Raw genomic sequence first — 24,517 nt, forward strand, 5'->3', positions numbered from 1 at the left:
TGGGTATCATTCCCCTTCTTACAAAGCTTTACCATAAGGGGGGTTTCCAGTATCCGATCCTACCAAAACACCAAGCAATGCAAAAATCCACAGTAAACCCGCCATGACGCCGATCGCAGAGGTATGGTAAATCAATCAATCATAAACCCTTCTTCTTCCTTCCTCTCTTCTCTCCAATCTTTCCCCTCCGCCCCTCTCTCGTCGAACTGCCGGGGTGATCTTCCCTCCACCACGCCTCTGGACGAATCTTGACATTCCAACCGCATTCTCCCAGGCGACCTTGCAGTGTAATTTGGCGAATCTTCTGTGTTGCTGCAATCGCTACCGGGGTGCGTTCGTCTGGCGCGAAGAATTCGCGCTCAGCATCGCCCCGAAGCGCTGGGCTGAGTCAAGAGAAGAAGTACTTGGATTCCCGGAGACGGGATACGTCCCACCCACCTTTCTGCGGAACAGGTGGAAAGCTGAGCGGGATCCATACTTGAATTGTGCTCTTCTCGTGGCCGAGGCCAGACGACGCCTTCTTCTTCTTGGCTACACCGCCGCTTTGTGGGTCCTTTGCGAGATCTTGGGCCTCGTCTTCCACAACATCGATCGTTGACTCAGTGGTGGTGATAGCATCAACTTCATCACCCAATGCCTCATCCATAGTCTTTGTTTCCCTATCGGCAGACTGTTTGTCTTTAGACTCACCGAGCAGAGCGAGTCTGGCCGAGCGGAATGCTTTGAAGTCTTGGTCCGCAAGCCAGATGCTGGTCGGCGTGACCATTGCCTCGCCCTGTTTCCTCTCCTCGGCATCTTCACTTTTCAGCAATTCCTGTCGCTTAGCCTCCAGTGCAACTTCCTCAAAGGAGGTGTCTCCGTATCGCTTGCCACTTGATCTTGTGGTAGTATTCTTCTCCTGGCGATACTTTAATCTCCATTCTGAGATCCTCCGGCTGACCTCTGCTCCGCTGTAAAGAGTCGCTCGGTACATAGCACCTGCATAACGCGCAGAGAACTCGGCAGCAAGACGGTCGATAACATCCTCGCTATGCATGCGTACGAATGCGTCACGAAGAATGACATTCAAATTGGGGATATCAGAAGCGTGTGTCCAGAAGCTGTCGTGGACAGCGGCGAAGTCGAGCCCCATCTCGTTGGCCTTCAACGCCGAAAGCAGCATATGGCTTGCGTCGAGAGAGTGAATAAAGTTGGGCGGAAATGCTTGTAGCTGCTTGCGTTTATCGACCTCATTCTGGTGAGACCTCTTTGACACCGTAATGTTCTGGATCTTAGTCTTGATCGTCTGGTTACTTTCCTTCCTGTATGGCTGGACAATTGGCATCTTGAGTGGCGTTGTCCAAATGATGCTAGTCTGAAACTTCTCCATGCCTTTGTTGAACTTGTTGAGCTGGGTTGTGGTAACCTTCTTTGGTGCCATAAACTTCGGGTCATACAACGCATTCGAAGGATCCAATCCTTCGAAGCGGTCTTTGATCCTTTTGACTTGCTCGGCAGTAATCGATGTCGTGATGCGTTCACCACATTCCCCAAGCCAGTACTGAATCTCCTGAGCACCATTGAAAATCTTGCCCAGCGCGTCAAAGATCTTATGCGCCACATACAAAGCGACGGCACCAAGTGCCCGGACCTTGCTTGTAGGCTCGAAATGAGGGAATAAGTTACGTAGCTCGTCGTGTACCTGTTCTTTCGCTCCCATGAAGGTGACTCCGTAGACGTTAGTCATGACTGTTCGCTTGACAACTTTTCGCGTAATGTGGCCGTCAACAAAGGACGCTACTGGAAGACCTTCGGCGGCGTCTTTTGCGACCATCTCTTTTACGAGTTCAGCAACACCAGTATAAATATCCTGCGGCCTGTCGGAGGGTTCAAGGTTGACCTGGCGAGCACCAGCATAGTCACCACCCAAGGCTGCGTAATGCTGAAGTCCATTACACGTTCCATCCTGGTGAACTGGAAACTGAGATACAAACCGAGTCGGATCGGGTAGGTCGAAAGCTCTTTTCAGCTCCATGCAACAGGCCAGACATTGCCAAGGATCCTCCGCCTTTACCCACCACCGTCTACCATCCAGTGGATTCGTCGCGGAATCGCGAATTTCGTCCAGGTTGTCCGTTGTGAATTGTTCGCGTTCGCGTAGGCTAGCCTTGTCGTAACCGTAAAGATTGGCTAGATGAATCTTCAGCCATTGTAAACCCACAGTACCAAGCTCTTTGCCGTGCGCAAACTTGAGAAGTCCCCTTGAGAGATCAGACCCGATATGATTAAGGATGGGTGGGATCGGATATGCGCGGCCTCGGAAGTCGACGCTATGAGGGAAGAACATTTTTTTTTCGTTCAGGTATGCTCGCGCTGTCTCCAATTGAAAATTTTGAAAACATCGCTGTGAGTGAAGACCGCCGATGTGATTCTCGTATTCCTTCAGAGCTTTGCTCCATTTCGATCGTTCCTGGACTGACGCGTTGGCTGGAGGTTCTTGGGGACGCGTGTAGTTGGTAATGGAATCTTCTCCAACGAGAGCTCCAATAGTCTCTCCCGAGTTCCAGACACGAGCCATGACTTCAAAAACAGGGGCATTAATCTGCCAAGGTACTCTGCCAAGCACGTCGAGGCCAGCCATGACCTTGGACATGTCACCATTTTCTATGGCTGACTGGGCATAGGCTTTCTGCGCAGTATCACCGACTTTTGAACGAATGACTCTTTGCGGAATAGTGTAGTATCCGCCATCTTCGTAACTAGACCATGATTTCGGTTCGACTACCATTGGCAGCCTGACAGTCTGGATGCTATGAACAGAATCGGTTCGCAGTTTGTTAGAGAGCTCATGGTGTGGCACAAGGTAGCCAACCTTCTTGCCGTTACGATAACCGACTGCGTGGTGGAAGGCGGCCATACTGCGGGATATCTGCTTCCCTGTCCTTGGATCCTTTGCGGTGACGGTGAGGGTTGCAGATTGAAGCAAGAGCTCCAAGCAGGAAGCCCCAAGCTTTGTTCGTACCCCTAGTGGTATATCGGCCTTCTCGAGTGGATACGACGTCTTCAAAGATGGTAGGCTGGAAGGCGCCTCCCGGATCTCCTTGGAAAGTTGATTGATCAAGTTCATTCGAGTCTGCTTGCGCTGCTTTCTCAGGAAAGCGTCTCGCCGAGCCCGCGAATCAGCGTCGAGGTATTCCTCGATATCGTTACCAATGGCGATAGACAGGGCCGATATCTTGTAGGCAGAATTGTCTTCATCCTTGGCCTTCACTGCGGCCTGGGTAGCCCGAGCAACGGTGATTGCCGCAAGCTTCTCAGGCTTGCACCTTTCCAGCCAGACACCATAGGCAGCAACCTCGTCACGCGCCGTGGACTTTTTGGAATCGGACAGAACCTCCTTGGCCTGTTCGATACGCTTTTTGAACAGCGGCACGAGGGCGGAGTACCAGCCGTACATGACGGCCTGGATAGGCTTGCTGTTCATGACGCCATAGACGCCCACTTCTTGTAGTTTCTCGTCCTCGGCTTTCCATCTCCTGACTGCGGCCTCGATGCCATCCTGTTCCATCTGTAATTGGCGTGCGTATGCGTAGGCCTGGTCCTTCTCTTCCTGGGTTCCTGGCATATCGTGCGGGTACGGAACGCGGGCCTCATCGTCGAAAATGGTAAGAGCTTGTTTCAGCGAGTCCAGACCCATGCCCTTCTGCTTAACTGGTTTGATCGGCTGTGATGGGTGGGATACCAGGCCGTGTTCGATAAGGTTCTTGCGACCCGAGGGCGTGCTGACATGGAGATGCTGAACATGGTCGACGGGCGGAGGTTCTTGGAAGGATTCTGGTTGTAGGCGGATTAACAGATCCCACTCCTCATCGGAGAACTCGGGCGAAGCGTTGATTTGGTCGAGGATGTCTTCGCCATATTCCCGTGCCGTGCCGATGTATTCTCGTACTGCGGCCTCGTCGTCACCCTCTTCCAGAAAGTTCATGGCCGATCGGATCAGGGTAACAAATGTCTGCGCGTTTGGTGGGACATCTTTGGCTAGCATGTGGTCATTGCACCAGGTCTCAATCTTCTTCATGCTCTCCACACCAGGATCGAGCTGGCCGAGGTCGAGCAGCGTCTGCAAGTAGGCGTTGTGTGCGTCGATGAGTTCTGGCGCATCCTTGTTGTAGACGGTGGCAAGGCGGTCGATGATGATGGCGGCCCGGTCCAGACGCCCGACGCGCAGACATGCGTATAGGTTCTGGTGCAGCTCGACGAGGTCACCGACGACGCCGTCGCGGGGACGCAACGCAGGCAACGCAGTCAGCGAGTCTCGGACGACGAGGGGATTTCGAGGGTCCCATTGCGGCATGCGAGAGAGGTCGGGAGACTGGACTTGGCGCCCGAAGGATTGCGCAAAGGGATCGAAGGAAAGCGGCGAGGAAGGTGGGGGTTGCAGTTCGGCGGATGTGGCGAGGGAGCGTGTCTCGTGCCGTATGGACAGTGAAGAGGGCCGTTGCCGCTGCCGTCGACTCGAGTCGTGTGTGTTTGTCGAGGATGCGGAAGGTGCGTACGAGGTCCTCCGTGACAACGCTGGGCAGAGCCATGGCAGCGTTAATTGGTCTGAAAGGGTCGTGGGCGTCCTGAAGGCATTTCTGCGGAGTTTCCGCCCTGCGGCTCGCGAGAGCATTTTCCTCAAAGCGTCCGGACCAGTGCAAAGTCTATGGGGGGTATTAAACGAACAAACCAAGAGAAACAAAAGCAAGACTTGTAAACGCCAGAAGACAACTAGAGGAAATGGTGCAGTTGCAGCAAGAACTTGGGGGCGGGCGTGTAGTTGCCTCGTGGTTGAAGATCCTCCATGGAAATTTTGGCCGACCAAATCCATGCCAGCGTCATCACCGAAGAGGCATCGCTAGCCTTGGCAGCGTTTTCGTCTGATTACATAATACTACAGCATAATACTTTTTTGTTTTTCCAGCTACAAACTTCGCCATACTAGTCTTTGCGCTATGCCTCATCCGCCACAATGGTGGGCTTGGTCATGGTCCGCTCCCTCGTCGATGTCGCCACAGCAGATAGTGCATCCTCGATCAACTTCTCCAATTGATCATCAATCGGCGCATCAAACATCTCCACCTCTCTGCTTTCATCTTCGACCCAGTCGCCATCATCGTCCTCTCCAAAACAGAACAAGTCGCTTGCTTCACCCCCGACAAACTTCTTGTGCTTACCTTTGGGTATCTTGCAGCCACCAACCTCCTTGCGGAACATGTCTGCGTACTCTCTTGCCACAGTGGATATGTTTGCCGGAGCAATTTGTTGTCCGTCATAGAGAAGCTGGGGTCTAAATGTGGGTGTACCAAGTCAGTCTGTGTATTACCTGCAGTTCGCACAGGAGTACTTACAGGTGAGGGATCTCGGGAAGATCGCCGTCGAAAGGTAGCGCCTGATGCAGCGGCATTGTGTCTGAAATGACGGGTGTTTCGGAAGTTTGAGGAGACTGAGGTGGTGTATCGGCGCGCAGAAATGGTGCATCTGTCTCCAACGGCATGGCAGGTGTTTCTTGACCGTCTCTGGGCGACATAGCAGAGAACTCCTCGGGGACGTGGTACAACTCGTTATGAATCGTAACCAACGCATTGGACGTCGTCGCAGGATAAAGCAGCGAATAGCCCCGCGCGCGCATGAACTCAAGCATGTACTCGGTCCATGCGGGCAGTGTCTCGGAAACCAACTTTCCCCGAGATGTCGTTTTGGCTGATTGCTGATGCTTGACCACACGATTGCCGAGGAACGAATGCAGCTCTGCCCACTTGTCTCCTAACAACAATGCCGCGTGGCTGTTTGGAGCCTGCCACATGAAAGGCACGCTCTTAGCACCTTGATGCAGCTTCTTGTATCGGTCAGTGTGCATGTCGCTTGTCGACGGGGGTTCCAGCTTCGTCTTGCCATCGAGGAGCACCGCTGGCAACTCTAGACTAATACCCATGAGATTGTCATTGTCCTCTGCGCCGTAGGTCGAGTACTTGTATTCCAACAAGGCGTATGTGACAAAGTGGAAGTACTGTGGCGACAGCTGCGCTTGCGAAGAGAGTAGTAATACGTGGGAGTTGATCGTGTTGGTGGGGTAGAATAACTCCAAGAAGCGAATTGCAGAGTCCTCCTGGTTGTGGCGATGGTTTGAGATGCGGCGTCTGATACTGAGTCCGCTCCCTGCTATGGGATTATCATTATGTGGGGGCCATTTGAAGCTTTCAATGTGCTCTTTTACTGAGATGTCGAGCTCGGCTGGCAGCTCGATGGTGATACGAGGCGGTCTCAGACCACTGTAATCGGCGTCTTTGATTGATTTCAGTAATCGCAGAACGCTGGAAGAGTCTGGTGGTACTTGGATGAGAATGTCTACGGTAGGATCGTGCCAGTGCCTGAGTGAGCCAGCATCGAGCCGTGAGACCCAAGCAAAGTCCTCTAATCTGTCTTTTGGTACTTCAATGAGAGGCATCTTAAGCACTCCCGTTTTGGTTCGCATGCCTCGGACAAAGAACTGGTCTTCTGAGACGGAATCGTCGATGATGGCTGCTTGAGGATGGAGAAAGCTGCTGATATGCTGCATAGCACCCATCACGGCCGTCTCAGCGCGAACATCGGTACTATACCTGCAGGCAACATTCTAGTTAGCCATGGCCGTTTATGCACGAGGTTTGAAGCTCGGAGCTGCTCATGCGACTGCAGCATAACCCTAAAGTACTTGGGAAGGATTTGAGGTACATACTCCATGTAATCCGGTCGCGCATCGTGCCATACAGCAGGACACTTGACCTTGTCTATCCCGTTTATCTCTAGCAGATGGTCTACTGGTATATCTTCTCTGCCCATGAAAGCCGCGTGTACATGGTTCCTGTTCCATTGCGACATGTCGCATACCATGGGCAAAAGCGTCGATGCACTCTTCAAGCTCGACATTGCGAATAGTATGTTTCTGTTCTTCTTCTCATAGCCACCGGTTGCCGAGGCGGATGAGCGCAGTGAGCTGGCGAGGCGGAAGAAGCGTATCTGTCCATCGTATGTACGAGGGACCGCCTCTCCATGCCTCGGTTTCTGTAGGCCCGGTGGCGCTCCCGTGGGTTCGTCGTCGCCGTCCGCGCTCGGCTTCTGATATGTGGATGTGATTGGCCGTCGTCGATATCGTGGCTCGTCCGGCTCTTGGTAGTCGTCAGAGCCGCTGAGGAAGCAGTAGTACAGCAGGAACAAGCCCACTGCTGCCAGCAGTATCCTCCGCCGCCGCCAGCGAAACGTGTGGCTCCAGCCCGACCAGCTGGAACGCCGCGCGGGTTTGTATCTATGGTCGTCGTCTTTCTTGCCCAGCTCTTCATCGCCCGGAAGTATCGCCTTCCGATACATGCTGCCCCGGACAAAGCTATCTGGCAACCACCCCTTGTCTGTGGCGCGTCTCGTCGCTACCATTCAGCGTGCTCGATCATGGCGATGTAGGGGACAAGTGTCGCGTGCGCTTCTACGTGCGGCCGGTGTGGGAGCTTTGCGAGATTCTGTGTCTCACGCTGTCGGAGCCAGAGATGCGGCGCAGAGGTTCAATGCGATAAAGGCTAAGCGCGTGTCAAGGGCAGTGCAAGAGGCCATGTTGGAGATGCGATAACCTCGATTGTCCTTCCGGGAACTACATCCCTGCACCGCATCATCCCGCTCGCCTATGACCGACTGCCGACGCCTTCGTCATTGCTCACAACAAACCACCTCATCTCGACTATATTCCAAGACGCCAAATGCCATTTAGATTAATCAATACCCCCACACTGCATCAATCTACAAACACAGCCGCTTACGCCTTCTCAAACTCGGCCAATCGCTCATCTGCTGCCCTAAGAGCCTCACGCAGAATCTGCTCGTTGCGAGGTTTGAAGAGAATCTCGTAAGGTCGGCACATCGTCACCAAACTGGTAGGGTCTGAGCTGCCCCTGACAGGATGCACGTCCACCTCCGATTTCTGTACTAGCTCAAAGCTGTTCAGCGTCCGCAGGAAGACAAGGTACAACTCGCGATTGGCTAACAATGAGCCTGCACACATCCTGTAACCTAGGCCATATGTATGCAGCGGGGCGTCGGGTTGCTCTAGCCAACGCTCAGGACGGAACTCGTCCGGATCTCTCCAAACTTCGGCATCTACTCTGCAGTCAGCATCGCAGTCTCTAGGGTAGGGGAACCAAGGAGGACGACGCACCCATATTACATGCCCATGCATTCAGATACACTGTACTGCCTGCGGGGATCACCTTGCCCTCATACACGATATCCTTGACTGTCGCTCGCGGAAGCGCTAGGCGTAGTACAGTGTAGTACCGTAAGCACTCCCTAACCAGTGCGACAACATACTCACACTTTTGGTCATCGTACGCATCCGCTAGCGGCTCGTCTTCCGAGTAGTACTTCCGGATCTCCTTGATAGCCTTTTCTTGGATATCCGGCCTTTGAGCCAGCAGCGCCACACTCCACTGAACGAGGGTGGTGATGGTGTCTAAACCGCCAGACAACATCGTCAGGCTGATCGACGTCAATTCCTCCTTGTTCAACGCGGCTTCCTTGTCTCGGATAATGTTTGCCTGGATACACGTTTTGTGAGTACCCTTCTCCATCCGTTCGTCCAAATCGCGATTCAGCTTCGTTAGGTAGACATCTCGTCTGTTTCGGTGCTCTTTCGCAGACTTGGTGCCGAAGCTGAAGGGATTGAGTCTCAAGATGGGAATGTAGTCCTGCAAGTTTCCAGTCGTACTACGAAATTTCGAAATAGCGGCTTCGACCTCGCAGATCTCGTGAAACATTGGATCATGTCGACTACTCATCCTTGTACCCCAGTTGAGGGTCAGAGCGAGCGAAAGTGAAAGACGCTCAATCATGGGCATGGGGTTTACACCAACGGTACCAGCATGGCCTGACTCAAACCCGTCTTTTACAAATTCCTTCGTTTCAAGGTCGAGGTGGTCGATGTATGTCGCAATCGAAGGTTTGTTGAGTGCCGAGGCAGCACCCTTCCTCCTGCGCTTTAGCGAATCATTGAATGGCGATGTCCCGATTGTCGTACCGGCTGTGTTTGAAAGCACCTGCTGTTAGTTAGCGAAGTAATGGGGCACCCTTAATGTTCAGCTCACCTTGTGGAAAGTCCAAAATACGGGTCTGGAACTCAGCGCCTGGCTGTTCCCACCAAAGATTTTCTTCGCGGCTTCCGCGCTGTTGACGACAATTACCGGCTCATTTCCAAGCTGTATCTGGTACACAGCGCCAAAAGTCTTGCTCCATTCACGATACTTCTCGGCCGCATTAACCTTGATGTCTGGAATGTTGCCCACCAAGGGCCAGTTGGTCGGTCCGGGAAAACCCTTGATTCGTCGGGAGTATCTCACGTATTCGTTCCCAATAACATACAATATGGGAATGCATATTATCAACAAGAACAACGAGCGAGCTGGGTATTCCAGAAACTGCGACGATAGCAGTGGTAGGATGGTGGAAATCATGGCGCTCGCTAGTGGCTCCTTGCGACGCTTGCCGAAAACAACAAGATGTTCGAAAGGTTGTTGCGAGCCACAAGTTGGATTTACGCTTTAGCTAGCGGAAGGTCGGTCATTTTATTTGTCTACCATTGCTCAGCCATGGCGGGCTCCCCAGACTTTACGTGAAGCGTGGCCGGCTCATGCGGGGAAGTCGCACCGTTCGTTGGGGACAGCGGAATTAGGCCACTAAAAGTGCGGAACAAGAGCGCGGAACCATTGTTGTGCCATTCTCTGGTGCTGCTGACGCCTTCAGCGGCTTGTTGAACCTGCCACATACACAATTCGATACAGAAACAAGTCTCCGGCCCACTGATGTGCGAATGTTGTGCAACATCATCACCGCTTGCCACTTTTCTTCAATCCGTCGGCCCCGCATCGCCTTCTAGCCCTTTGTTCTATCACTACCGCTCCAGGCTGATAGTCATCCTCAAGGGATAAATCCTGTAGAATACGCTTCTACTATGGAGTGTTCTACTTACATACTCACACCGTTGAATTGCTCAACGAATACCTAAGTATCGGCTTCCCGACAATTCGCGAATAAGGTTGACCTTTTCCTTACTTCAATACAGCGAAAGAGAAAATGCTTCGGCCAGAACGTCATCTTGTCCCTCAGGGCGATAAGACCGTCCTAACAATGAGAGACTGTGATGGAATAGATGGCAAGAACGATTTCTGGGTTATCAACTTCGAGATATAACCATACGGGAAGCGTCGTAGCAATATCAGCGCGGGTACCCAAATGGAATTCAAGTCCAACTCGGCGTCTGTCATAGTCAACAAGAAGCCCAGTCTTCTCAGAAATAGAGTCATGATGCGATAACGTCAATGAAATATTGGTTTGGTGGTCCAAGATCCTTGGCTTCTAAGGGTAGGCCGAACTGAACTACGTTGGTATAGAAAATTGATTGTTGTATAACTTCTGGACTTGATGGACGAACGAGGACCTATCCGAAAGAACCCGGATGTTAGTGATATCAATGAGACAGGACAACCCGATGGTGATATACTTTCATGTATGAGCATCTTTGTTTAATACTGGTTTTCTTACATAATGAGGCCTGACGTCACCAAGTTGGCAGGCAGAGATGGCAAAGATTCACAGGAACATGAGTAAGCCCAGTGCGCCGAATAAGCTCGGTCGGTTTGGAACGCTAGATGATAACGAGGAGCAGACCCATCTTCAAACCAGGATTCATCTTAGACATGGCTTTCGCTCTTGATACACATTCATAGAGGCGTGTAATGCCTGTTGAATTCGCACTGAGAGGCTAGGAGAGATACAGATGACCTTCACTACCCAGGTATGATGTAAACACATGCACACATCTTTGACGATACACGCATGACTTGGAAGGTGTCTCGATGTGTTTCGAAGCTAAGGCCGGATCACACGAGTGACGACGGGATAAGTTGGCCATATCAATGAGACCTTTTGAAGCACGGCGCATTTCAAGTCCAATCATCAACTTCCCCAAACCACATGCTTTTACCTTGCATGCGATCTTCAAGCTGCTCCTATGCCTTTGAATTGCTAGTGAGCTCTTGCCACATGTTCCCGTGGACTTGTAACAGATGATTGCCAGCGTAGCATGTAAGGCAACATGTTGGTTACGAATGTACAGCCATCATAAGCCACCTCCTAGCCTGTAGAAGCCTGGAAATGATTCTATAACGTCTAGAAGCTATGGAAAAGTGAAAGTCGCAGCTGCATAATTCCACTCACCTCGCAGATACTGAGAAGCACGGGATGAACACATGATGGGTAGATGGCAGCGAACCATGAGTGTCCTGTTACCAAGTCTGGAAAGCGACATCGCTGTCGCAAATCGCGGCCCGCAACACGTGTGTAGTGCGCTACCAGGAGGAGCTGATGTTCAAACACGTAGTTGAGCCGCACATGGTACATGCAACAAACGTTGTGGGGGTTTGTAGGCTGCAGTCGCGAACGCATTCCATAGCCTCAGTGACCCCACGAGCTTCCAACGCAGACTGGTCACAAGACACTGTGAGTGCCATCATAATCAATGCGAATCTTGAGCTACGGGCCGACGCAACGGTTGTCATGGGCGTTCGTCGAACATATGAGACATTGCTCTTCACGATAGGTGTAGGCACTTGATACGATTACTCTATATCTTCGGCCCTTCTTCACATTCTCGAATCAAACTCCTCTACATATTAGCACCAATACTCCCTCTCTTCCTCCAAGCTTCAAACCTTACAAGTAACATATCAGCCCTACACGAAGCATCAGCGATCACATGAAGGAACCTCCGCGACAGGCGGAGCCATCACTTCGTCAAATCGAGCACGATCCTAGTGATATGTTTGCCGAGCGGCACTCCCATATCTCATCAAATACAGACAACGATCGAAGCTACTTCGAGGACAGTCCCAGAAACCTGGAATCCTCGCATGGCTACCGTGAGTCTTGCGGCCAGCATTACGGGACTGCAAACGACCTTAGCCAATCTCACACGCCGAACATCGGATTCGGTGGGGAAGATTTCACCTCGTATGATCGATGTGCTTCGATGCAGACACCGGGCGACATTTACAGCGATAATAAGCTCCAGCTTCAACGTGGCGTCGAGAACTATGTTGAAATGACGAGCCCAAACTATCGAAAAGGCCAAGTCAGAACAAAAAATTCCCCCTCTGCATATACAATGCACCACCGGTCTAATTCCGCAGAAGTTCCCTCGCTTGCACCTATGCCATTGTCCAGGAACAGCAGCGCGCCACCGCAGGCGGCAGGTCAGCATTATGGGCCATTCCGTGGTTATTTCCAAAATTCCGAGGAAGCGAAGGAATACCGTCGTAAGAAAATGCGGTTCAACCGTGAACCGTGGAGAGAACCTGCTAACGATCCAACTATCGAGCATGTTGAGCGCAATCGTAACATCAACGTTGAGCGCATCTACAACGCCATGATCTGCGGAGATTACGCCAGAGATAATGCTGGATCCACCGCACTCAAGAGATGGGTTGAAGAACCACACTACCAGTCGGACTTAGTAGAAGCTTACGCCCACAAGGTGTTCGATTGTTTAATCGAGCAGGTGAAGATGGGCTTCCGCGGGTGGCAGCAGAATGACTACGTTAACGACGAACGCAAGGGTGAGGACGAAGACAAGGACACCAACTGCGCCGGCCGTTTGGATAATATCGTCGAAGCTCTCCGGCTAGAGAAGACGATTTGCGAGAACGTCATGTGCTCAGCTTGGCAAATCCGCATGTTTGTCAACGCGCCCAAGGCATACTCTAAGCGCAAGGACCAGAACCGGGTGGGCAACAGCAAGAGACCGAACGCCAAGGGTAGCTGTGTAGTGGGAGATAACCTCCGAGCATCGAAGAGGTCCCGGACCGTCGCTGCTTCACGGAGAAGACATACGCGAAATCACTCGTCAGCAGCCTCTGAGACGCCATTGTCTCGTGATACCACGCCACAACAGGCTTTCGAATCATCAGGACTTCCGTACTTGACCCCGCAGACGATGCAGCGCGTTGCATTGAGCCCCCCACCTACTTTTCTGGCACCTCAGGCACCGTCGATGCATCCCTCACCTCGATCCCTCCATGTTCACAACACATCTGCGGCATTGCCGTCCAGACCACCACTACGGGCGCAGCCATATAACTATCACTCCCAGCACATCTCGCGAAGACTTTCTGTCTCGCCAGGCCAGCAATCGCCCTTCGTGCCCCCATCGCAGCCACTGAATGGCTCCATAGTGTCGGTCACCCCTGACGATACGAAGCCAACAAACATGAACATGACCTCATGCCTCCGTCCTTGGAATCATGGTATATCCTCAGATCTAGCTCCGCCCAGCAATTTTGCATACACCGACCAAACTGGTATTTCGGATTTTCCGGGGATCGAGCACTGGCAGCATAATGTGCAACCGTTTTCCACAGAAGACACAATCAGCAATGCAAATCCTTTCGCACAACATTCTGAGATGGGCGTATGTCTCGCCGACATGGAACTTTCACCGACATACGCTGTGGGCGATGCTGTGGGGGAGGACGTCTTTAGTTTCTGGCAGCACCAAGACGATGTGCAAAAAATGACAAATGCTCCAAGCTACCACCAGAATCAGTGTTAAGGCTTAGGAGCAAGTACTGCCAGTGGACCTAGCAGCCATACATCCCGGTATTCGCAAACGTTAGAAAGTGCATCTGGATTTCTAACGTGCTCCCCTGTTTTTCTTGTACCACAGTACGTTGACCACCTGGATAGTGTGGTCACTTGTATCGATCGTTAGTTGTTAGGTATACTTTGATGTGGTGTATAATAGTGGTTGTTTTTCTGTATGAATGCGATTCTCAGTCGATGTTCATCTGATGATGGAGTCAGGGGAGCTTCAGCGGCGTTGAATAGTCGTGTGGACGATGATGGAGCGGACATCATCCGTGGGGGCGTAGAAGCTCTATTCTTATGTTGTAACTTATTGTTAGCATGTATTATAATGGAGCCCACATATGTCACCCATGGTTCCGCTGTTCTCTAAGTAAATTCGAACGGGACGCGTCGTTCGGGCTCGATGACGTCATTGATATGAGCGCAAAGCCGCCCGCTTCACAGCTTCCATATCTCTCGGTCTTTCATCATCGTGACTGACAGAACAAGCACGTCAATATGGTTCCAAAACCATACAGGGAATGGACTCAGCAAATTTAGCGACCAAAACACATCGAAAAGCCAGACAAGCTTGCACACGCGAGAATTATTTCTTGTCCTATGCGACTATTCCGGTCTTAAGCAGTTTCCCAACCATATTTGCTCGATGAGTTCGTCCGAATACATATCGTGGACGACCACCAGTAATAACTCACACTGTGGAAGCAGAAGACATCAATTCAACCGTATTAAAATAAAATCACGAAGTTAGTGGCTATGTATTCCCCGAGGACATCACAGGCAAGACGCAATTGAAGATTCTTCAGCCTCGCTCAAGCGAGCAAATAATATGCATCATTGAATTGTATATTTACAACAGAATCGAACAGTAACTCTAACCATCTTCTCGCCCAATACAGGAATTTTGTCTATCGTACTTGTCTTACCGATCATATGTCAAGATCATCTAGACGCGGAAAGCACGGGGGTGGGCGCGCTGAGCGGCTACCATGCGGCGGACCTTGTCAGCGACACCAGTGCCGGCGTTGGCGCGGAGCCAGGTGATGAAGGTGTCGATGGTGAAAGACTCAGGGAGGCTGGAGTCGGAGCCAGAGTCGGAACCACCAGTGGCCACAGGGGTGGCAGCCTCCTCAGCGGCAGTAGGGGTGGGGGTAGCCTCAGGAACCGTGCTGGAGGGGGCAGCGGAGCTGGCAGCAGGAGCGGAAGTAGTGACGGGGGAAGCAGAAGCGCTGGGCTTAGCAGAAGCTGAGGGAGCGGGAGACGATCCGCTGCCAGAACCGGAGCCACCGCCCATGGTGAAGTCGATGCAGGACTCGTAGGTCTGGTCGATTGAGGGAGCGTCCCAGAACCACTGAATGACACAGTCACCCTTGTTGGCGCACTCGGTGCTGACATCGGGCATGGTGATGTCGAAAGAGGTCCAGTCAGGGTGCTCAGACATGGGAGAGGAGGTAAGGGCATACTCGTCCCAGCTGATGAGGGGCTTGCCGATGACTTTGTCGGTGGCGATGTTGACGATGGAAACGTTGGCAACACCGTCGTGGGGCGCGCGGATTTCGACCTTCATGGGGATGACCTGACCAGCGGTGTACTCGAAGATCTCACCAGCGTCAGAGAAGGGAACACCCTTGCACTGCCACATGCGACAGTCAGGGTGGTCACCCTGAAGGTTCTGGAGAGCACCCTGAACGTTTCCGTAGTGGTCCGAAGACTGGGTGTTGTAGACCTGGTCACCACAGGCAGCCTTGAGGCCATCGCCGGGCATACGGGGAGCAGGCTCGCTGATGAAGCCATGGGCTGCGACGGAAGACGCAAAGCCGGCAATGACGGCGGCGACAGTGTAGGACTTCATTGTGATGGTTGATGGGTTGGTCGAGAAGAGTGAGAGTTGCTGTAAAGATTGACTGAAGTCTGGCTTCTGTGAACGAGTGTAATGAATGAGTGTGTGTTGAAAGAACGAATGTGAGGTCTCAGACCTAAGATGCACAAAGAAGCTGTAGTTGGAAGTGAAGAAACTGTTGTTTGATGGGAAGGAAACCGAGAGTACCAAGAGAGCTATATACAGTACGACAACATGGCACTATTCCTCTTCACAACTCATTCTGTGGGCCGTGTCATTAAACATGCGAAACGAGTCCCCGATGGATTGCAGCCTCGAACAACGCTTGACTGTGCCCCCGATTCAAGACGACACCGATGCCCTGCCTGTTCCTGAGATGCCAGACGTGGCGTGGGTCTTCTTGTCATGCTTGAATCGTTACTCCACCAGTCATAAAAAGCCTGGGCGCAACTAAGATGGCAGGGTGCTGTTCGATACCGCGGGCCAAGCAAACATGTTCCCGCGACAGCGGCCACCATGCCTGTTGACAGGACACCATCCGGTTCTCGTAGTTGTCTAGCTCGAGACAGCAGTATAGACGAACCGGCTTACCTGGTTGAAGCGCCCATGATCCCGGGTTGAAACGGTCGTGAACGTGCGGTGGGTTTCAGGTGTCCCGAGGCTTAATGCAAGGAACAGAAACGAGATTGTGGCGTGTCCCCACCAACCTGGTTGGCCGTATTGCAGGAGCTTCAACTGCGTCATATACAGCTGTACCGCGCGCTACCTTTTTGGCGATGCATCAAGCGCCATATGAGGCGTTGAAGATATGCTCTTTGCGGTTGACGAGGTCTGCAGAATTTGCAGTGAGCTGGATCCGAAGGGGTCACCAACCAGCTCTAGCCCATCGGAGATTGGTGGGGTCGCTCAATCTCGCATGTGACGATGCTGAGTCAACGCCATCCTTCGTCAACACAACGCGTTCATCTCCGAGGTTGCTTCGCCACACAGTTGAACAAAAACGCTGAGCTCATCTTCAGTCGATGCGACAAATGTGGAGAGTGGTTAAAGAACGCGCAGCTTTGTTCGAGGGAAGCCTCGATTGATGCCATGACATCTACTAGGCTGCCGCTTCTGTACCATTCGACCGGATGCTGCCCCTTTGCGTCCGGCCGACGGCTCTGTCTACCAAGTACAGTACTTGTTGAAGATGTGCAAGCGCTTGTCTACGGGTAATTTCTTGAGAGATGCGGGGAAAGTCGATGCTAAGGAAGCTTAACTGTACCCCATAATAGCCTCAAGCCCATGTTTACACCATCAAGTCCCATCGGAATGTAAGCCGTCTAGCGATCAACCATGCAGCTGAAGTCGCTTCCGTCTCTAGTAGCAGTCTTTTACGAGAGATCCAGATGTGTAGTGGCAGGGACATAAGCTCTTCATGAGGTATTGTTTGGAGGATCCTTTTGGGAACACAGTGGTGACAAAGGAAGTGGTCATCCCTAGGTACACATGGAAAAACATGTATATTGTTACTCATGACAAGCGCATAGATTTTGTCAAATCTCTTAGTTCTACTATCAAATGTTCATTGATAGCATCACGCTAGTGGCCGGAGGACGGGAATGTCGCGATACCGTGGTCTCGATTAAATGCGGAGTCGACAGAGACATGTATCGAAGACGGAATCGACCCGGCATTCAACTCACGAGACACGTTAGCCGCGGCTATACCATATGCAACTCCAACTTGTTGGGTTGATTAAATACTGAGCAAGAGCTGTCGCTATACGGTGCGCGCAATCTCATTCCTCATCACTACAAACATCCACAGTGCTCTTTACGATGACCAGTCACGACTACTCTTCAACTACCGTGAACCGACATCAAGATGCGCATTATGACTCCGAAGAGAAGCTGCGTTATGAGCTTGCCAAGACGGTCACGCTCACTCCAGAACTCTATGAGCGCTTGTTTCTAAATCCGAAGACACGAGTATCGGGGGACCTTCGTTCACGGTTTGGAAACCCAACGCCAGTGGGTGTATTGGGCTTCTCGATTGCCGTTATGCCACTTGCATGTGCCTTCAGTACGTCCACTATCATCTCAACATCCTCGCGTCTTGCTTCCATGTGTCTGACAATAACCGTAGTGGGCTGGCAGGGTTCGGGTGGTCTCAGCGTCGCGACCGGGACAGTGAACATATTTTTCGGCGGTATGCTCCTTGTCCTCGCAGGTATTGGAGAGTTCCTACTTGGGAATACATTCCCAATGATGGTATTCCTCGGATATGGCGCGCATTTCTTTGCTTACGCAACAACATTCGTTCCTGCTTTCAACTCGATTGGATACTTCAACCCAGATGGAAGTGGCACTGGCAGTCCTGGCACGTCGAACCAGACATCAGTATTTCTAGCAAGTTATGGTAAGTAATCGCGGGTTTCCAAGGCGGTGTGTGAAACTGATCTGGCACCCAACAGCGTTCTACCTTATCGTCATGTGCATTCTATCCCTCATATTCCTCCTCGGCTCGTTACGCGTCAACGTCGTGTTTGTCCTAATTTTTTTGTTTGCGACAATCGGATTTGGTCTCGGCGCTGGGGCCTTCTTCAACCTTTCCAATGGAAATGCTGTGGTTGGAATGAGGTTGGCTACGGGTACAGGTGCTTGCTTCTTTGCGGCTAGCGTGCTAGGCTTCTACTTCTTGCTGGCTCTGATAATTTCGATCATGGAGTTGCCGGTGCCGGACCTGCCTGTATGCGACCTGAGTATGGTGATCAAGGCGAGGCCAAGAGGTGTGATCAAGGAAGAGTGATGGGTGTGGAATAGATGCAGTCAAAAAGCTCGTGACAATGCGGCTGGCTACTGTTCAAGGTACTATAGCTGGCAAGCGGCTCATCGTGTTATAGTTTCAGATGTCATGATGTTCAATGAACAGAGGATTGATTCGCTACACTTACGGATGGTCATGGCTGGTGTTCATGCCTGCAGTGTGCTAAGCCTCAGCGCATCGCTTCGGTGGGGCACGCGCAAGTCCTCAGCGTCCCGAGTCTTTTTTGCCTTCTCCACTTCTACACCTCTAATTTTGACCTGCAGGATCACGACGTATGCGACCAGTGTCGATATCGCGCCTGTGACTACGTCTCACTGACGCGCCACACAAGTCGTTCCATACTCACGTCTTTACGTCTCAGCATGTCCATCGCATTTTGTGCTCTCTCCAGCAGTGTCGCACCATCTATCATCCTTTGCTTCTGTGGTGTCACGACACCGGTCTTCAACATAGCGGGCATGATGTCGGGCTGAAGATGGTGCTTGAAGTACTCATTCTATGTGCTGTTAGCAGTGCGCTCCTGAGCAACGGACCAGCTATACTCACGTCTAGGTAGAAGTGCGTTCGCACGCCCCTGACGTCGACACCATCGCTCCACTCTGCCACTTTGCCCACATCCATCTCATATTCTGGATCCTGCGTCTCGGTTGAATCGCGCAATATCACCGGTAGCAGTATTGCAACCTTCGATCTGGGTTTCGCGATCTTGGCGATTGGTGCGATGCTACCGCTCTGGCTGCCGATGCAGTCATAAATCAAAGGAATGCCCTCGTCACCACCAGCGTCTGAAATGCATGCAACAACATCTGCATTGTTGTAATCGAATACTTGGGTTGCACCAAGGTTGCGTAGTTTCTTGTGGTGCTTTCGAGACGCCGTTGTCAGGATGTTCCTATAGCCGTAGTAGTGCAAAATCTGGATGGCGAACTGGCCGACGGACGAGGAGCCACCCCAGATTAATATTGGTACATCAACATGACCTGGCACATAAGATTCGTTCTTTGGCCAGGGCATTTCGAGAGCCAGATCGGCTGTGAAGGAATGGAATACTGTCACGAAGTTGTTGGGTAACGTTACAGCTTCGGCCAGAGTGAAACCGTCTGGTAACTGCAATATGTCAGCATCAGCCTAATCAACCGGGAGACTCAACACTGTCTACCTTCGCCAAGAGCCATTCGTCCGTTGTGCAGAATTCTTGATGAGCCTTTGCTACTTGGGTCCTCCAGGTGAAGCCGAAGACTTTATCCCCAACTTGTAGTCTCTTAGCATCTGGCCCCAATTCGACTACTGTACCAGCTACACTGTCACCAAGAATTTGAGGATGTTTCACGAGCAAAGCGCCATCGTTCTGATGAAGGTCCAAAGGCGTAGAAGCTGTCCACTCGACACGGACACGGACTTGCTGCTCTATTGGTGTAGCAGTAGGAACTTGGATTATGCCAAGACGTGCTTTCTTGGCTACTGTCGCAACTGCAGAGTGTGTAGACATCGTAAGGTAATATTAAGAGACGGACGCTGCGCGAAGCACAAAGAGCAGCAAGTGATGATTAAGAAGGTAGGACCTAGCGGATGTGTTTTCATGTATCTCAGATCCCTCGTGCTGCAATTTATACCCGTTTGTGGTGTTCATGTGTGCGTCTAACATTACAAATGCTCGTGGTAGAAGAACGCGCTAGCAAATATTTCCTTATTGGGGTTAGATCCTCACCTGGGCAGTCTGTGATCACATGAATCATGACAGGCCAAGAACAAAACGCATAAGCATAGCTATATTCATGCTTCTGTAATCCAACGGCCGTGTTCAGAGTGAAGAAGCCTTAGTCCATGTAATGCTACCGCATTGCTTTGTTCCCCACTATAACCTACTGTATTGCATCATGCGAGATCGGCGCCGTCCAGCTACCATGGTACAGCGGACCCACTATGTTTACAGTGTTTCTGGTTTGTGGGCAGATTCTGTCTTAGATATAGTATGCTCTGCCGGAATTATGAGTGGCTCGTCTGCTCTGTACCATTTCAACGCCAGTGATGAAGTGGTCGATAAAACATGGTACAGCCGGTTCGTTTACGCGAATTGACCATCAAAGGCCTCCCTAGGTATACAGCATCTAAAGGTACTGGGTACAAAAACTGAAAACGTTGCTATCGCGCGCTGTCTCTCTCTATTCACATATAACATGAACGTTCAACGAGAACAGCGTCAGACTACATAGGTATCTTGCCAAAGACACATTTTCTCACAAGACACCGTGCCCACAACGACGTCGACGACAACAGCAACAACAACAGCTATGAGATACTTCGCATATCCCTTCCTTGTTCAAGGAAACGCATATTCTCGCATAACCGAAAGCCGCCGTAACGACATCACAATTGGGCTTCAAAGCTCCGAAAGGATCTCTAGCCGCACATCTCGCCAATCACCCACCAAAAAAAGTGACGATACGTACATCCAGCGTATTGAAGAGAAACTCGCCAGTACGGTAGATAAACCAGCCCCCAAGTGCGGCGATTTCGAACGAGCGATCTGCAAAAAATTGAAGGAATTGGCAAAAAAGACATTCCAAGCTTTTTGCAAAAAGCCAAAGAACACCATCCAAGCTACAAACCCGGAACATAAAGCCAATGCATAGGTATGGCCAGTGATCACAGCCATATATTTTTCTGGTAAATACGAAGGTCAACGTCCCTATTGGCTCAAGGATTATTCGTCGCCGAACGCCACATACTGCTACTCCTCATATGGTATCCTGGAGGTAGCAACTATTTGGGATTAGCGTGCGGTATTTCTCTACAACACAACACTACCTAGGTCTTGTCGAAGGATTCCTCGATGCCGCGTTTGAGGGATATATGAGTTCAAGGAAAGGCGACCCCTTGTACGCTCATTTACTGGTATCGGTCTTTCACATTTCTTTTTCGCATTGCGCGGGTATGGACCTATCACTTCGACGTCTATACGGCAATCATGAATACGTTTACCATCAGATAAGCGAAGAAGAAGATTCCAGGAGCGACTGTGCTTTCGTCACATCTGATGACGGTCAAACCTTCAGCCGCACGCGAATACCCAGCGAGAATTGCACAGCACCCAAACCATCACGAAGGGTCAAAGGAGCGCCTCGAAGACACGTATATGCCGATAAAGAGACACAAACAACACCAAATTTGCAACCAAAATCGCCATACACTACCTCAGCATACGTGTCATCAACCTACTCAACCTCTACCATGCAAACCTCCTTAGAAACCATCCATACTGAGCCTAGCACCTGTCATGAAATTCGCCCAACAGATTCCAGACCGTCCAAAACCTCCGAAGCATGCCCCATGACGGACAGCGCTATCGAACTCCGCACCCTCACACCCGCCTACCCTCATCGTTACCCGCCCGGCATCGTTGTCATCAAGACGCTTGACGAACAAGGCATCGAAGTTTTTGAAGAAACGGATCTCACGCATCGGAATGCTCTCTTCATAGACCTCAAGCCCCCCGTGGCCACAAAGGTTGAGCTTACTGGTGTTGTGCAAAGAACAGGGAGAGCTGGGTTGATGGAGAGAGCTCTAGGGAGGATTATTGACGCACTGGCAAGAGATGAAGATGACAGATGACTTGAGGAAGAAACAGAGTACCCAAGACCTAGGGCCCAATAGTGGCGTTAGAGTCACATGCACGACGCATCGTTACGTTGCGTCAACGTTGCCGCTGCAATACTATTCAGCAGTCACCTTCGGTTACTTGAAACTTATGACCATCTCAACACAAACAGACATGATCGGTTAGTTGAATGTACCCGCGGTCATTGAACAAGCGACGAGAAGTAATACAACACTGGAAGCTGAGATATGGTTGATTGCTTAAGGACTCTCGCTGTGAGCTGATTAACGTCGAGGAAGGGGCTATGAAGAGATGCATACATCAAACTGCCAGCCCACTAAGGATGGATAGACGTTAGTTGAATATTAGTAGAATGTTCTCGCGGTGACTTTTGATCGTGGTCGGGGCGGGATATTGGTATGAGAAGGAGCGCAGCTTATGGAACGCGTTGGTTCTTCTATGTTGAGGATAGCCCAAAACATCACTAACAACTCCATTCACACGCCGTTCGCCTTCCTCCAACTACAATTTGGTACCAATCATCAAGTCATTCGCGGTATGGTGTCTTGCAGCTCAGGTGTGCATTTCCAACACGACGCCGTGTGGGCCTCCATCCTCAGCACCGTAGTTTAGCTCGAACCAGTAAACGTCCAAATATCTCTTGCTAGCAGGATGAATTACGAATTGCGCTACATTTCCTTTGGGACACGAAAACCACTTGCTGACAACCTCCGTAGCGCCGTTCATAGACAGCACGTATGTATCGTAGTGCTCGGTTATGGCTGGCTTGTTGTTCCAGGTAGTGCCGCCGTTGACAAGCTTGGGTTCGATGCGTGAGATGTTGATGGCGAAAGGTGCTTCACCTTTGAGGCTGAGTGGGGCATTCTTCAAGATGTCAGTGTTGATGAGGAATCGGAGGCGACAGATATTTGCGGCATTGTCAGGGACATCGTAGTTGACGGCTGTCCATTGCTCATTAAGGGATCTGTCCTAGTAGAGGTAAGTATGATCCAGACGATTGCGTGTGTGCGTATTGTTGTTAACACGTACGTCGTAGATGACGGTCGCGTTTTTCTGGGTCAGAAAAGCGGTATCTGGCCGAGACTTCTTGAGAGGCAGAAGCATATGCGGGAATTGCGTGTCAAGTAGGGTCGCAAAAGCTGGTAGGCTAAACACGACGAGAAGGAGAGCTGAGACACGCATGTTGGATATACGAGAGGTGATGAAGGCTGTTAATTTGTTGGAGTTGGAGCTGCGGATGCTGAGATATGAATGCTTCACTGTTGGTGCTCTTATGTCCGACAGTGAAGCACATCAAGACTCGCGTTGTAACACTTGCCTGGCGATCCAGAAGTCAACATCAAGGTCGTGACGCTCTTGCGTAGGTTCTTGTAAGACGTAAGCGAATGTCTACAAACAGAACGGAACTTGCACTCGCTGTAGCCAAGGAAGCAGCGAACAGCGTCACAATAGCCAACTTTGATGCGGCGAAGTTCAATGATACAAGGGTCAATACAAGTCACGGTAACACGAATACATGCTCAATGTGCTCAACAATGCAGCGATGAATCAACTTTTTGCAAGAAAACAAGGTGCGATGCAGCTGTCATTCGCGTGTCGGTACAGTGCGCTAGTATTGAGGGCCAAAGTACAGGTAGTTCTGAGGTACCAGACGGGTAGTTGCAGAAATCGCATGACTCATTTGATAACTTGTCAAATTCATTAGCTTCTGCTCATGATTTGTTTCGCCAACAAGTAAACTCAGGTTTTGTGATGAAACAAGTCATGTACTATGTTGCGGAGCATCAGCGGCTAGGCATGCACGCTGCCTTGTTGTGAACAACTGTGAAGTTTGGTATCACGATACGTCCAGTCTTCTCGAAGTATCAAATAAGCCGTGCTACCTGAAGCCAAATTTCAGGAGCAGCAACGGAATGCGATGACATAAAAGCGCGTGATGTGGATATCAGTGCTCATGACACAGCTCCTAAACTTTCATCACACCGCTGTATCTCCAAGATTGGCGGCGTTGAGATCGTAGTCGAGTTGTGACTTTGGAATGATATGCTTAAAGTCATGTTCTCAATCGCAATAAGATGCGCATAGCTTGTGTACTAGCATAACCCTTTTTGGCGCTTCCTGGCCTTGGATGAGGCTGTATAGCCAATGCTCCACCGAGCATGCCACAAGTTGTAAAACTGAAGAAGAACTGTGTCGACGCGTACAAACACGTATTATGCCTACACAAGATGATAAGTGAGTATTGCCTGCATCTACAAGTATCGGATCTGAAAAGTGCTATCGACAAAGGATCAGAGTGTTCGGGACCGACCAGCTTATCTGGGGCCAGCCCCATTATCTTCGGAAGATATACAGCTGAAGAGGATCATAACCTAGTGTGATCGGGAAAGTAGTAGCCAGCCTCTGATGACCAGTGGCTCGTTGTGGAGCTTTTACATAGAGTGCCTTGGATACGTGAGATATTGGTACGATGGTAACGTGATACGAAGCGGAGAAAGCCAGAAGCAAGTAATTGCTCGTGTATAAGGCTACGTGTAACATATTGTACTTGTGTTTCGATGCGACCACATTCA

The 24,517-nt window shown here is 51.0% G+C and overlaps 8 protein-coding genes across 8 annotated transcripts; 4 read left to right on the forward strand and 4 right to left on the reverse strand.

Moving 5' to 3' along the window:
• Positions 1–139: 139 nt before the first annotated feature.
• On the reverse strand, positions 140–9,491 carry GT037_011116 (dna-directed rna mitochondrial precursor; the record flags this gene model as incomplete). The annotated part of the gene is made up of 8 exons (XM_038936163.1): positions 140–378; positions 439–4,682; positions 5,060–5,308; positions 5,370–6,620; positions 6,737–7,366; positions 7,806–8,142; positions 8,201–9,077; positions 9,126–9,491. 8 exons carry the CDS (start codon positions 9,489–9,491, stop codon positions 140–142), a joined length of 8,193 nt encoding a protein of 2,730 aa, XP_038781209.1.
• Positions 9,492–11,791: 2,300 nt separating this feature from the next.
• Positions 11,792–13,642, forward strand: GT037_011117 (uncharacterized protein; the record flags this gene model as incomplete). Its single annotated transcript, XM_038936164.1, has 1 exon — positions 11,792–13,642. One exon carries the CDS (start codon positions 11,792–11,794, stop codon positions 13,640–13,642), a length of 1,851 nt encoding a protein of 616 aa, XP_038781210.1.
• A 981-nt stretch (positions 13,643–14,623) lies between these two features.
• On the reverse strand, positions 14,624–15,529 carry GT037_011118 (uncharacterized protein; the record flags this gene model as incomplete). The annotated part of the gene is made up of 1 exon (XM_038936165.1): positions 14,624–15,529. One exon carries the CDS (start codon positions 15,527–15,529, stop codon positions 14,624–14,626), a length of 906 nt encoding a protein of 301 aa, XP_038781211.1.
• A 1,808-nt stretch (positions 15,530–17,337) lies between these two features.
• On the forward strand, positions 17,338–18,307 carry GT037_011119 (plasma membrane ammonium transporter; the record flags this gene model as incomplete). The annotated part of the gene is made up of 3 exons (XM_038936166.1): positions 17,338–17,581; positions 17,645–17,917; positions 17,973–18,307. 3 exons carry the CDS (start codon positions 17,338–17,340, stop codon positions 18,305–18,307), a joined length of 852 nt encoding a protein of 283 aa, XP_038781212.1.
• A 322-nt stretch (positions 18,308–18,629) lies between these two features.
• GT037_011120 (uncharacterized protein) lies at positions 18,630–19,814 on the reverse strand (the record flags this gene model as incomplete). Its single annotated transcript, XM_038936167.1, has 3 exons — positions 18,630–18,821; positions 18,872–19,432; positions 19,485–19,814. The coding sequence occupies 3 exons, from the start codon at positions 19,812–19,814 to the stop codon at positions 18,630–18,632; spliced, it is 1,083 nt and encodes a 360-aa protein (XP_038781213.1).
• An 802-nt stretch (positions 19,815–20,616) lies between these two features.
• GT037_011121 (uncharacterized protein) lies at positions 20,617–20,958 on the forward strand (the record flags this gene model as incomplete). The annotated part of the gene is made up of 1 exon (XM_038936168.1): positions 20,617–20,958. The coding sequence occupies one exon, from the start codon at positions 20,617–20,619 to the stop codon at positions 20,956–20,958; it is 342 nt and encodes a 113-aa protein (XP_038781214.1).
• A 301-nt stretch (positions 20,959–21,259) lies between these two features.
• On the forward strand, positions 21,260–21,937 carry GT037_011122 (uncharacterized protein; the record flags this gene model as incomplete). Its single annotated transcript, XM_038936169.1, has 1 exon — positions 21,260–21,937. One exon carries the CDS (start codon positions 21,260–21,262, stop codon positions 21,935–21,937), a length of 678 nt encoding a protein of 225 aa, XP_038781215.1.
• A 559-nt stretch (positions 21,938–22,496) lies between these two features.
• Positions 22,497–23,126, reverse strand: GT037_011123 (uncharacterized protein; the record flags this gene model as incomplete). Its single annotated transcript, XM_038936170.1, has 2 exons — positions 22,497–22,913; positions 22,974–23,126. 2 exons carry the CDS (start codon positions 23,124–23,126, stop codon positions 22,497–22,499), a joined length of 570 nt encoding a protein of 189 aa, XP_038781216.1.
• Between the last annotated feature and the right edge of the window lie 1,391 nt (positions 23,127–24,517).

Source organism: Alternaria burnsii (assembly GCF_013036055.1).
Source record: "Alternaria burnsii strain CBS107.38 chromosome Unknown 712, whole genome shotgun sequence".
Classification (NCBI taxonomy): Eukaryota; Fungi; Ascomycota; class Dothideomycetes; order Pleosporales; family Pleosporaceae; genus Alternaria; species Alternaria burnsii.